Below are 14,898 nucleotides of genomic sequence, written 5' to 3'. Positions count from 1 at the left end.
GTTAAGGACTTTTTATAGGTCCGTAGCGATTGATCATTCCCATGTAACAGGAATTGGAGTGGAGTGAAGGCTAAGGAATCTCCGGTCACTTGGAGGACTGTCATGCGTCTTTTACCAAGATTCAGAGATACGTGGACAGTTCCACCATATATGAAGAAAGGATCCCTGTTCTTCTCGACAACTCAAACACAGGTCCAAAACCGTGGGATCCTATGGAGTAGCATCAGCACTTTGTACCATCGGGCTTTAATCTTATAAGTAGAGTTGAGCGGACACCTGGATGTTCGGGTTCGACGGGTTCAGCCGAACTTCGCAAAAAAAGTTTGAGTTTGGCACCCGATCTTAACCCGAACTTGACCCCGAACCCAAACCCCATTTAAGTCAATGGGGGCCCGAACTTTTGAGCACTAAAATGGCTATAGAAAAGACTTGGAAATGGCTAGAGGGCTACAAATGGGAGCAACATGTTGTTAGGAGCATGTTAAGTGTTCTGCAAACAAATGTGGATAGGGAAATAACTTAAAATAACATAAAATACATAAAAATAAAAAATAATAATCTTGATGTAGGTCCATATAGAGTAGGAGGTTGAGGTGGCGGTGGATGTGGCGGTGTAGGTGGAAGCGGCGGCGGTGGAGGAGGATGAGGTAGCCAACACTGGTTTTTGTTTTATTTTTTTTTAAATTAGGGTACACCCCAAAAGAGTGAGAAAGATCAAAAATACAACAATGGCTAGGTAAGGCCGGTATACATGTCTATTCTGCACAAGGTATGGACAAGTCCTGTGGGATCCATGCCTGGTTCATTTTAATGAACGTGAGCTTGTCCACATTGGCTCTGGACAGGCAGCTGCGCTTGTCTGTGATAATGCCCCCAGCCGTACTAAATACACATTCAGATAATACACTGGCTGCAGGGCAGGCCAGCACCTCCAAGGTGTAAAGGGCAAGCTCAGGATATATGCCCAATTTGGAGGCCCAGAATTTGAAGGGGACAGACCCGTCATTCAGTATGTCTAGGCGTGTGTACACATACTGCTCCACCATGTTGGTGAAATGCTGCCTCCTGCTAAAACATTCCATATCAGCTGGTGGTGCTGGTTGTTGCGGCGTCTTGACAAAGCTTTTCCACATTTTGGCCATGCTAACCCTGCCTTCTGAGGTGTTGGCGCATTGGCGCATTGGCTACCTCTTCATCCTCCTCTGCCTTCGCCTTGTGCTTCCACTGTGCCCCCGCTATCAGGTGGGAATGCCACCAGCAGCGCGTCTACCAGCATACGCTTGTACTCACGCATCTTACGATCACGCTCCAATGAGGGAATTTAGGATGGTACGTTGTCCTTGTAACGGGGATCCAGCAGTGTGGCCACCCAGTAATCAGCACAAGTTATAATGTGGGAAACTCGGCAGTTGTTGCGAAGACACTGCAGCATGTAATCGCACATGTGTGCCAGGCTGCCCAGAGGCAACGGAAAGCTGTCCTCTGTGGAAGGTGCATCATCTGTGCCCTCTGTATCCCCCCAGCCACGCACCAGTGATGGCCATGAGCTGGTCTGGCTGCCACCCTGCTGTGAACATGGTTCCTCCTCTTTCATCTCCTCCTCCTCATCCTCCACCTCGGCATTGTAGCGGCCGCCCCAATGGAAAGAGGGGTTTCTCCGCCAGGGATGTTCTCTTCCCCCTAGTGGGAGGGATACTGTAGAGTAGAGCAGGAACTGCTCTTGAAAGTGGGGGGTGTCAATAACGTTTTTTCATGTAGATGTATACACACATTACCGATCTATTTTCCCCATGGCCATGTCAGTATTGTTTTTATGGGATTTATTCTTATAAGTCCTCTTTTATGTAATACCATCATGTATTTTTATGTATTTTTATGTACTTTTATGGATTTCCTAGAGACATGTATCCCCAATTGTGTTTTTACTGAGATGACTTTCTTAGAGTCTTTTGGCTCCGCCCCCCCACAGACAGATGTCTTTGCAATTAGTCCGGCAACAGGGTATAAATTCCCTGCCCCACCTGAGACACTCCCATCGCCTGACGAAGGAGCACGGATGCTCCGAACGCGTGCAACCCCTATTTTTCTCCTGCCAGGAAGTGATGTCATCAGGGATCAGAAGTCGGCAGCCGGAGCCCTGTTGTGCATGCTCTGCCGCGGCCAGTGACAACTAGCAGCCACAGCGGCTCGGCTATACCTCTGGAACCTCACCACCTTCTCCTATGACCACTATCCTGGAAGAGGAAGATGGATGACCCTAACAGTCTTTGTGTACTGGTCTCACCCAACCTCGGACAGTGAGTCACCAATTTTAAAAGTGTTAAATAAACTTGTACTATACTAAGCTGGCGCCGCTCTCTCCTTTCTTGCAGGAACTGCTCTTACCAGAGCTGGTGATTTAGCAATCCAAGCAGAAGAGAGATAGAGCTGGTATAGCCTTCTCCCACAAACATGAGATGAGACTCTATGTTGAGGGTAAGCAAGAAGAACTGTTTATTGAACCCACACACACACATTATATACATTATCAGGTCAGGTGAGTCTGATTGTATTAGCATATGCATATAGATTTGTATACAGGAACAGAATATCCCTAAACGAATTATCTAGCCATCTGGCCAGAACAATGCGAGGTCATTAACATGTAACAATGAAACAGGAAAAACTTGTGAATGACTGCCCTGAAAGCTTTGGAAATTATCCCTCTTCCTCCTCCTCCTCCTGTGCCACATCCTCTCCCATCATCGCCCAAATCGTTTTTTCAAGGAGGCATAGAAGTGGGATAGTAAGGCTGAGAACCGCGTCATCGGCACTGGCCATGTTGGTGGAGTACTCGAAACAGCGCAACAAGGCACACAGGTCTTGCATGGTGGCCCAGTTATTGGTGGTGAAGTGGTGCTGCTCCACAGAGTGACTCATGCGTGCGTGCTGAAGCTGAAACTCCACTATCGCCTGCTGCTGCTCGAACAGTCTGGCCAGCATGTGCAAGGTGGAGTTCCACCTTGTGGGCACGTCACATATGAGGCGGTGAGTGGGAAGGCCGAAGTTACGCTGCAGCGCTGACAGGCGAGCAACAGCAGGGTGAGAATGCCGAAAGTGCGCACAGACGGCCCTCACTTTCTGCAGCAGCTCTGACATATCGGGGTAATTTTTAAGGAACCTCTGCACCACCAAATTCAGCACATGTGCCAGGCAATGGATGTGCGTCAAACTGCTTATGCCCAGAGCTGCTACGAGATTTCACCCATTATCACACACCACCAGGCCGGGCTTGAGGCTCATTGCCACCAGCCACTCATTGGTCTGTTGTTCAATGCCCCTCCACAACTCCTGCCCGATGTGGGGTTTTTCCCCCAAACAGGCAAGGTTTAAAACTGCCTGCTGTCGTTTACCCCTGGCTGTGCTGAAGTTGGTGGTGAAGGTGTTACGTTGACCAGATGAGGAGGCGGTAGAGGATGAGGAAGAGGAGTAGGAGGAGTTAGCAACAGGAGGCAAACTGAGCGCCCTGCAATCCTCGGTGGTGGAAGGACATGCGCCAAACTGCTATCCGCCTCAGGCCCAGCCGCCTCTTCCGCTCCAGTGTTTGGGAGATAGAGAGCTGAAAGCTTCCGTGGGACATTGTGGAGATGGTTGGTGACCCAGGTGGTGGTGTTGCTGGCTGACCCTCTGTTTGTGGGGTGGCAGGTGCCACTGTCACTACAGAGGTGGATAAAGAGGCCGAGACTGCAGCAGAAGAGGAAGCAGGAGGAGCCAGAGACCTTTCTTGGTTTTTGAGGTGTCTACTCCACTGCAGCTTGTGCTTTGCACTTAGATACCTGGTCATGCAGGTTGTGCTCAGGTTGAGAACGTTTATGCCTCGCTTCAGGCTCTGATTGCACAGCGTGCAAACCACTCGTGTCTTGTCATCAGCACATTGTCTGAAGAATTGCCACGCTCCCTCTTCTGCTGTGCTGGTAGCTCTGTGTGACCACCGCCTCTTCCTCCGAACTACACAGGTCACCTGAATGACGTTGATTCCATGGGGGGGTCGAGGACCTCATCTCCACATCATCTTCCACCCAGTCGTCACCCCTGCCCTCCTTGTCAGTCTGCACAATTTCCGAAAGCCGCAGCAGTTGGCACCTGTGTTTCGTCATCATCCGAGACGTGCTGCGATGGTCCTCCCATGTACATATGAAAAAAGCAATGAGCTAGAGGGGAGGTGTTGGCTCATGGGGGTTTTAGAAAGGAGCTTGTCATGCCCAGTGCAAAATCTGTGTTCCATCGCAGTGGTGTCAAAGGCCCTAGAACCGAGGAAATCCCACACGTCTTAAAAGCAGATAGGACTATCTGCAGAGTCACCTCTATCAATGGATGGTCAGAAATCAAAGTCTTCATGTGGCATGACCTCAACAATGGCAGATTCAGTAGGAGAATGTTCACAGCAGCTTGCTACAACCTGACCCAGTCCATGCAGGCTGCATGTATTGACCAGTCCACATTCCTCGCCAGATGTGTAGCCCAATAGTTTTTACATATCAGAGTGGTCTAGTCTTCCTTTAGATTTTGGAAGTGATAAAAGAGTCAGACTAATCCTTGGATTCTTTATCTGCCATAGAAAAACTTGAAACTTCCTATTCATCTTAGAAATATAGGGAACATTTGCATTACATACAACTGCAAGTAAAAGTATGTGAACCCTTTGGAATGATATGGATTTCTGCACAAATTGGTCATAAAATGTGATATGATCATCTTCTAAGTCACAACAATAGACAATCACAGTCTGCTTAAACTAATAACACACAAAGAATGTTTTTATTGAACACACCATGTAAACATTCACAGTGCAGGTGGAAAAAGTATGTGAACCCCTAGACTAATGACATCTCCAAGAGCTAATTGGAATAAGATGTCAGCCAACTGGAGTCCAATCAATGAGATGAGATTGGAGGTGTTGGTTACAGCTGCCCTGCCCTATAAAAAACACACACCAGTTCTGGGTTTGCTTTTCACAAGAAGCATTGCCTGATGTGAATGATGCCTCGTACAAAAGAGCTCTCAAAAGACCTACAATTAAGAATTGTTGACTTGCATAAAGCTGGAAAGGGTTATAAAAGTATCTCCAAAAGCCTTGCTGTTCATCAGTCCACGGTAAGACAAATTGTCTATAAATGGAGAAAGTTCAGCACTGCTGCTACTCTCCCTAGGAGTGGCTGTCCTGTAAAGATGACTGCAAGAGCACAGCGCAGACTGCTCAATGAGGTGAAGAAGAATCCTAGAGTGTCAGCTAAAGACTTACAAAAGACACTGGCAAATGCTAACATCCCTGTTAGTGAATCTACAATATGTAAAACACTAAACAAGAATGGATTTCATGGGAAGATACCACACAGGAAGCCATTGCTGTCCAAACAAATCATTGATGCACGTTTACAGTTTGCACAAGAGCACCTGGATGTTTCACAGCAGTACTGGCAAAATATTCTGTGGACAGATGAAACCAAAGTTGAGTTGTTTGGAAGAAACACACAACACTATATATGGTGAAAAAAAGGCACAGCACACAAACATTAAAACCTCATCCCAACTGTGAAGTATGGTGGTGGGGACATCATGGCTTGGGGCTGCTTTGCTGCATCAGGGCCTGGACGGATTGCTATCATCAAAGAAAAAATGAATTTCCAAGTTTATCAAGACATTTTTTAGGAGAACTTAAGGCCATCTGTCTACCAGCAGAAGCTCAACAGAAGATGGGTGTTGCAACAGGTCAATGACCCAAAGCATAGAAGTAAATCAACAACAGAATGGCTTAAACAGAAGAAAATACGCCTTCTGAAGTGGCCCAGTCAGAGTCCTGACCTCAACGCGATTGAAATGCTGTGGCATCACCTCAAGAAAGTGATTCACACCAGACATCCCAAGAATATTGCTGAACTGAAACAGTTCTGTAAAGAGGAATGGTCAAGAATTATTCCTGACCGGTGTGTACGTCTGATCTGCAACTACAGGAAATGTTTGGTTAAAGTTATTGCTACCAAAGGAGGTTTAACCAGTTATTAAATACAAGGTTTCACATACTTTTTCCACCTGCACTGTGAATGTTTACATGGTGTGTTCAATAAAAACATGGCAACATTTCATTCTTTGTGTGTTATTAGTTTAAGCAGACTGTGATTGTCTATTGTTGTGACTTAGATGATGACGATCAAATCACATGTTATGACCAATTTGTGCAAAAATCCATATCATTCCAAAGGGTTCACATACTTTTTCTTGCAGCTGTATAAGAGGTGAGGTAAGATATTCATTTTGAACACTGCTGCTCTGCCAAACAAAGACAGAAGCTTCAGATACCATGACTGGAGATCTCTAGACATCTGCCTTACCAGGGGCATACAATTCAACATAAATAAATTAGCTAAATAAATTAGCTGGGAGTTCAATACCCAAACATGTAATGGCATCCTGTTTTGAAGTAAATGGTACTGCTGTTTGTAAGAAACAATCTGCAAGAACAGTATACAGGTAAATATGAGGGATGATATTAATAATGGAGCTATGGACGAAGCAGAATCCCTATGGGTAGAGCTTCAAAGGGAAGGCACGGTGGGGAAGGTAATATTGGGCGTATGCTATAGGCCCCCCAACCAGAGGGAGGAGGGGGAGGTGGACCTCATGTTACAGATAGGATTGGCAGCAAGGATGGGAAATGTCATTATAATGGGGGACTTTAATTATCCTGATATAGACTGGGCAGAAGGAACCGCGCATTCAGCCAAGGCTAGGCAGTTCCTAAATGTTTTGCAGGACAATTTCATGGGTCAGATGGTGAATGCACCGACAAGAAACAATGCGGTACTTGACCTACTGATTACCAACAATACAGACCTGCTCACGGATATAGAAATACGGGACAACTTAGGGAACAGTGACCATAGGTCAATTGGTTTCAGTATTAATTACAGTAATAGGAAACACAAGGGTAATATAAGGACACTGAATTTCAAAAGAGCCAATTTCCCTAAACTGCGCTCGCTGCTAGAAAATATCAAATGGGATAGAACCCTGGGAACAAAGAACAGGGAGGAAAAATGGGAGTGCTTCAAGAGCATACTTAACAAGGGGGTGGGCCAGTGCATTCCACAGGGAAATAAATTTAAAAGAGCAAAACTAAACCCTGGGTGGCTAAACTCCAACATAAAAATGTATATTAGAGCTAAAGAAAAGGCCTTCAAAAAATACAAGACTGAGGGGTCATTGGCAGCATTTAAGCACTACAAAGAGTGTAATAAGAAATGTAAAGATGAAATCAGGGCGGCTAAAATAGAACACGAGAGACATATAGCGGAGGAGAGTAAAAAGAACCCCAAGAAGTTCTTTAAGTATATAAACAGTAAGAAAGCGAGGCCAGAACACATTGGCCCCATAAAAGATGATAAAGGAAAAATGGCCACAGAGGACAGAGAAAAGGCGGAAGTGTTAAATAATTTCTTTTCTTCAGTCTTCACAAAGGAATCGGGGGGCTACACGAACCCAGCTTGTAAGGCCGAACTAAATAATACACCTCAGGAAGTGCCGCCATGGCTAACAGAGGATAGACTTAGAGCTAAACTAGAGAAACTTAACATAAATAAATCCCCGGGACCGGATGGCTTGCACCCAAGGGTTCTTAATGAGCTCAGCCAGGTGATTGCCAGACCATTATTCTTGATCTTTAAGGATAGTTTACAGACAGGTATGGTGCCAGCTGATTGGAAAAAAGCCAACGTGGTACCAATATTTAAAAAGGGGCCGAGATATATCCCGGGTAACTATAGGCCGGTCAGCCTAACATCAGTAGTCTGCAAAATTTTGGAGGGGATGATAAGGGACCACATACAAGACTTTAGTAATGAAAACGGTATTATAAGTAGTAATCAGCATGGATTCATGAAAAATCGTTCATGCCAAACCAATCTATTAACCTTCTACGATGAAGTGAGCTGCCACTTAGATAAAGGTAAGCCTGTGGATGTGGTGTATCTGGACTTTGCAAAGGCCTTTGACACCGTTCCCCACAAACGCTTACTGTACAAACTAAGGAAGGTAGGTATGGACCATAAGGTGAGTACCTGGATAGAGAACTGGCTCCAGGGGAGAGTCCAGAGGGTGGTGATTAATGGGGAGTACTCTGAGTGGGCGGGTGTGGAAAGTGGGGTCCCCCAGGGTTCTGTCCTGGGACCAATCCTGTTTAATTTATTCATAAATGATCTAGAGGAGGGGATATCTAGTACAATCTCAGTATTTGCAGATGATACTAAATTAGGCATGCCAATATCTTCTATGCAGGATGTGGAAATCTTGCAAGCAGACCTGAACAAAATAACGGGGTGGGCAACTACATGGCAGATGAGGTTTAATGTAGAAAAATGTAAAGTAATGCACTTGGGGGCCAGTAACCAGAAAGCAAGCTACTCACTAGGGGGGGAACCTCTGGGTGAGTCTAGGATGGAAAGGGACCTGGGGGTACTGGTAGACAACAGGCTTGGAAGTGGCATGCAATGCCAAGCCGCTGCAAGCAAAGCCAACAGAATACTGGGTTGTATAAAAAAGGGGATTCACTCCAGAAATAAAGAGATTATTCTTCCACTCTACAAAACTCTGGTCCGGCCACATCTGGAGTATGCTGTCCAGTTCTGGGCACCGGTCCTCAGGAAGGATGTGCTGGAACTGGAGAAAGTCCAGAGAAGGGCAACAAAAATAATTAGGGGAATGGAGGACATCAGCTATGAGGAAAGACTACAAGCACTGAACTTATTCTCTCTGGAGAAGAGACGATTGAGGGGGGATATGATATCAATGTACAAATACTGTACTGGCGACCCAAGCATAAGGAACAAACTATTCAGAGTAAGGGAATACAATAAGACACGTGGCCACTCACTAAAACTTGAGGAAAGGCGGTTTAACCTTAAAGTGCGTAAGGGGTTCTTCACTGTAAGAGTAGTAAGGATGTGGAATTCTCTTCCGCAAGCAGTCGTATCAGCGGGGAGCCTTGATAGTTTCAAAAAACTATTGGATGGACACCTTAAAGACCACAACATACAGGGGTATACAATGTACGGTTAGCAAACACACACACACATCATAGGTTGAACTGGATGGACTTGTGTCTTTTTTCAGCCTCACTAACTATGTAACTATGTAACTATGTAAGCACATGGATTTTGAGTAGTTTATTCTAAGATTTGAGAGAGAAGCAAATTGTTTAAGGTCCTTCATTACATATGGAAGAGAAAAATAATAAATTGTCTGCATAGGCAGCTAATTTGTATACCCTGTCAGCCTGTGATGGAAGTATTAAACCGCATACATCTAAGAAATGGTTCCAAGGTGAGTATAAATATCAATAGAAACAAGGAACATCCCTCTCTTGTCCCAGTATGGATAGAAAAAGTATGAGCTAAGTAGCAATTTCCCTTAACCTTAGCCAACGGATTTGAGTACAAGGTAAGGATCCTGACATGAATCACCGGGGGTACCCCTATAGTCTTCAGAACCTCCGCCATATAGCCCCAAGCCATGCGGTCAAAGGCCTTCTCCTCATCCATGGAAAGGCCCTTGTGATGGAGGCGCTTTGACTAGAGCTGAATGTTAATTGCCTTCAGGGTATTGTCTCATGCCAAAACAAACCCCACTTGAGAAGTAACTATCCAATGCGAAACGAAAGGCAGCAATCTGTTGGTCAGAATCTCGGCATTCAAAAGAGAAATTGGTCTTTAATTAGACACTAAGCATGAATCATTTATTGGTTTAGGAATAACTGCAATATGGGCAAGACTGTATTTCTTAACAAAAAATAATATGATCCTTTTTATTGCCCAGTGATCCACAAAACTAAGTATTATCTGGGAGTTTAGTTGTACTGCAGATAATCAGCAGAGAAAAATGTTCGAAACAGTGAGCCAATTACATGAGTAGGAAATTGTGTTTCTGGGAAATGTTTTTTACACCCACTGTGTACAGAATTCCTCTATACAAGAAAATCAAGTTTACATTTTTTCAAATTATAAGTAGTTGTAGGCAGAACTAGAGAAGTACATTTTATAATTATATTTATTTGAACTCCAATTTACTTAAAGACATGCAGAAATGTCATGTGCTGTATCAATTTTTTGTTTACCTAAAGTGGGGTTATCATTTGCATTAATCTGATAAATTACCCCAATATGTTTTTTTGTTTCTAAAGAAAATCCCTGTTTAGTTGTAATTTTTGCTTGGCTTAAGAGTTATTTAGCTTAGGTTGTTATGATTGTAACCTTTCTTTTTTGTCTTGTAATACCTGATCATTTTTTGAGCCCCTGCATGGACGACTTATTTGCTTGCCTTTGATATCCTGCGCTGATTCTTAAAAAACAATAAATACATTGAAAAAGAAAATGTGTGCTATGCTGTATATTAACTTGCCAGCATTGTCTGATGATCATTAGACAGCTTTTTTTTTTCCATGCGTGTAACAATGAACTGTAGCTTCTGGCATAATTAAACAACAATATATACAGGGGACAGACAAAAGCTATACATTTTCTTTAGTGGACAGAAAGGTCATGATTCTTTAAAATGTACAGTATGCATGCATCAGCATTACAGGACTATATAAATGGACCCCCTCAGTTCTTGATCAAGTATTGAGTTTCACGCTCTCAGTATTAGATCAAAATGGGGAAGGTAAGTGGCTGTTTCGTTAAACCAGTTAATACGAGTTTCATTTACTGTATATATATATATATATATATATATATATATATATATATATATAAATATATACATATATATATATATATATATATATATATATATAATACCAAAAGTATTGGGACACCTGCCTTTACACGTACATGAACTTTAATGGCATCCCAGTCTTAGTCCGTAGGGTTCAATATTGAGTTGGCCCACACTTTGCAGCTATAACAGCTTCAACTCTTCTGGGAAGGCTGTGCACAAGGTTTAGGAGTGTGTCTATGGGAATGTTTGACCATTCTTTCAGAAGCTCATTTGTGAGGTCAGGCACTGATGTGGAAGAGAAGGCCTGGTTCGCAGTCTCCGCTCTAATTCATCCCAAAGGTGTTCTATTGGGTTGAGGTGCAGTCCACTCAAGTTCCTACACCCCATACTCACTCATCCATGTCTATATGGACCTTGAATACACTTGCTAATATATTATATATACTGTATATATATTTTAGCATATATCATTTTACAGACAATACATATACTGTATTAAGATATCTGTTTACGAAAAAAATATATATATATTAATTTGATTTGTTTTTCTTTTTTTAACTGCGTAAAATAAGATTTATAATGAAACTTATAGTCTAACTTCATATAGCATCTGTGTTTTTCTCAGGACACAATGTACTTAATGTACAGTAAATATTATTTATATTCTTTAATTCACTACCCACAGGTACATATAAGCCTTGGTCAGTGTAGCGTAAAAAGAAAAATGTTAGAGGATTTCTGATTTACTGATATAGCTAAATGTGTAATATTGCCTTCTATTACTAAAACAGGTTTGAGTTTCTACAGCAATAAATGTACAATATTTGTTTTTCCTGAAGTAATAAAAATGTAGTTTAAGTGGTTTATGAGTTACATTTCAATTTAACTTTTATGTATATTATAATTAATAGTTTTGCATCTTTTTGCAGATATATTTCTATGAAGACAGGGACTTTCAAGGCCGATGCTATGAATGCAGCTCTGATTGTACTGATATGTCCTCTTACTTTAACCGTTGCAGCTCCATCCGTGTAGAGAGTGGAAACTGGATTCTCTATGAACACTCCAACTATAGAGGGCACCAGTATTATCTGTGGAAAGGAGAATATCCTGACTTCCACCGGTGGATGGGTTTCAATGATTCAATCAAATCCTGTCACCTGACACCTCAGGTATTTACATTATAGAGTTATTAATGTACTTTACTTAACATTCCCTCCAGTCCTGAATATGTTATATTATCAATATAACCAATGATGTAGAGGTACCACGTTTTAAGGTATATAAGACTGTTATATGGTACACTGTTGTAAGAAATACCTATCCCATTTTTTTCAATAAGCTGACAAATGGACACACATGTCTAAAATACATCTTTTAAGGCTATTTAGGGTTTGTAAACAAACCTTAAGTGATCATTAAGATTGGCTGCCATGGTGGTTGTATGACTGGGAACCATGCCGAGGGGTTTAGTGTGAGACTTAAAGCTGTCAGTGACAGAAGGGTCTCAGGATTAGCAGTTCTCACAGGCAAAACATTTCTTATTCCATTATATCTGTTGGCCTGCGCAGTTGGGGTTACATCACATCCTTTCCTAATGTTTACTTGTGAGAACAATAGATCTTTTTGTTAGATTATGCTGGTCTACTAAATCTTAAAATGCAACACCAAAATTCCTGCATTCATTCTCTTTCATTTGCTTTGTATAGGGGAATACATTTCATGGTCCTGTTGGAAAACCAGCTTTCAATCAGCGTTGGCACCAAGAGGTTGGGGGGGGTGCATTTTTGTCAAAATACAAAGACATGGTGGGAGAGATCCCTGTATCAACATTGCTTGTGTTGATGCAGAGATCTGTGAGGTTTTTCTTCATTCAACACGCTGGTTGAGCAAAAAAAAAAAAAAACTCAACATGTATACCCAGTTTTATATAATTAATGACGTTATGCTCATATGAATTATTTATTTTACTTTTTAAGCATCAAGGCCCTTTTAAATTAAGAATTTATGAGAGAGAGGACTTCAAAGGCCAGATGATGGAATTTACAGAGGACTGCCCCCATGTCTATGAGAGATTTCCCTACCACAACATTAACTCTTGTAACGTACATGATGGTCATTGGATGTTTTATGAAGAACCCAACTACAGAGGACGTCAGTACTACCTGAGACCTGGGGAATACAAGAAATACTCTGAATGGGGTGCTCTAAATGCTCGTATTGGATCCTTAAGAAGACTGCATCAGATGTATTGAATTTAAATAGTGTTCTACAGCGTTTCTTGTTGCCAATTAAAAAAAATAGATTTTTTTCTGTATGTAAGTTCTGCATTTATGATGTTTCACTTTACAATGTTTTTTGAATACCCATTTTCCATACGTTTATAGGATTGAAATTAGCCTATACTAAACACCAAATCATAAAAAAATATGGTGATACCATAAAATGAAATGCACTAGAATGTTGTTGTTTTTTACAAATATAAGGGAGTTGATTTATGAAGTTCAACTTATGTTATCAGTAAGGATTGAATAGAGATTGTTATCACAAGTTCCTTAAATTGCAGGAAACCTGTACGATTTCTTACAGACGAGATAAAGTTCCAAATTATACTTATTTGGTACGTATTTTTTATTTTTTTTATATTTTTATCATCAGAAAATAAGGATCTGAGACAAAAATTATGTACATTTGAAACAAGGCATATTGACTTTACACATTCACAGGGCCACCCTAAGGGCCAGCACCCCAAAGGCATAGAAGACCTAAACACAAAACAACTTATTCTTGAGAGTCTGATATATATTTTTTTTCAACAAAGAAAATATATAACTCATCAGTAATAACAGAGAATGATTCCATAACTACCCACTTTCCCTCCCCTCCCTCCCCATTGAGACACCCCATCATCCTGTAGGAACAAGGAGACAACAGGCCTCATCCTTTGGATATACCAACTATTTACAATAAACATCGGGCAGATGTGGACCAGGCAAGGGAGCCCAAGCCCTGTGAGTCAGACAGTGTGTAGCACTTAACCCCCAAACTTGTTACGAGCCTATTGAGATACATTAGTCTTTCAGCAGCACCCCCCCCCCCCCCATGTAGTTATCTCAATTATCCATCTCTCCCCCCAAAAATGTCCTTAGAGTCCACCCAACCAACCACACCTGCCTGAACTTCTTGGGGGAACCCTGTGCCTCATATGTCATACGGCATAGCAGATTGTCATAGTTTATTACTTTCATCCATATCCCTAACGTCAATTTTTCCCTGGATATCCACCTCCTTGCTATAAGCTTCCGTACCACAAAATAAAGAATTCTAAGGAATAGTCAGGTATATAAATACAACTCCTCCTGTTCAAAAATTCCCAATAGACATGGCAAGGGGGAGCATATGTTAGGAAGAGCAAATTTATCAGCTATAAACTCAGTCACCATAGACCACAGAGGCCTTCTCCTGGTACACTCCTTAACCATATAAAAAAAGTAATTTCAACCCCCAGGCATTTATGACAGGTTGAAGAGTCTCTCTTATGCATGCGGAGCAACCTTAACGGTGTATAATACATCTGATGAAGGAACCTAAGTTGAATCATCCTATCTGTTGAGGAGATATCAGGAAGTAAGGTAAGTGTCAAGCACCTCCTGCCACAACTCTTCCGAAAATTCCGGTGCAAAAGGCAGCCATCTAGTACTGGCTCGTGCTATCAATTTGGGGTCCCTGGGTCCCAAAGCTAGGTAATACCTTAAAATCCTATTGGCTGTATCAGGGTCCAACAAATTAGCCTCCAAAGAGGCTAGGAACAGTCACCCCATCGTCAATAGGGAACAGGGATGATTTGGTCCAATTAGTGCGGAAGCCAGAATAGTCCCCAAACTCTTGAATCAGAGAAAATGCAGCTGACATTGAGTGGCCCGGGTCCTGAAGATACAGGAGCATATCGTCCGCATAATGAGACACGTTCCTCCAATGATCTACCCGAAGACCGGAAAAGGAGTCACTTAACCGTAATTTACCCGTAGCCTTTCCATCGGCTCAGTATACAATAGTCTCACCCTGAGAAAAACAGGTCCAAAACCATAGGACTCCAACAGATGGAATAAATAGGGCCACTCCACAGAGTCAAAGGCTTTCTTAGTATCTAAC

General features: G+C 42.3%; 2 protein-coding genes across 2 annotated transcripts in view; one reads left to right on the top strand and one right to left on the bottom strand.

Moving 5' to 3' along the window:
* Positions 1 to 14,898, bottom strand: part of LOC309558932 (uncharacterized protein) — a 754,545-nt gene that overhangs the window by 638,457 nt on the left and 101,190 nt on the right. The window lies entirely within an intron of this gene.
* LOC309557709 (gamma-crystallin-2-like) lies at positions 10,681 to 13,001 on the top strand (the record flags this gene model as incomplete). The annotated part of the gene is made up of 3 exons (XM_082260486.1): positions 10,681 to 10,689; positions 11,658 to 11,918; positions 12,726 to 13,001. The coding sequence occupies 3 exons, from the start codon at positions 10,681 to 10,683 to the stop codon at positions 12,999 to 13,001; spliced, it is 546 nt and encodes a 181-aa protein (XP_082116612.1).

Source organism: Pelophylax lessonae (genome assembly GCF_965119305.1).
Source record: "Pelophylax lessonae genome assembly, chromosome: 6".
Lineage (NCBI taxonomy): Eukaryota > Metazoa > Chordata > Amphibia > Anura > Ranidae > Pelophylax > Pelophylax lessonae.
The sequence above is the reverse complement of the archived record's forward strand: the minus strand, read 5'-3'. Positions and strand labels throughout refer to the sequence as shown.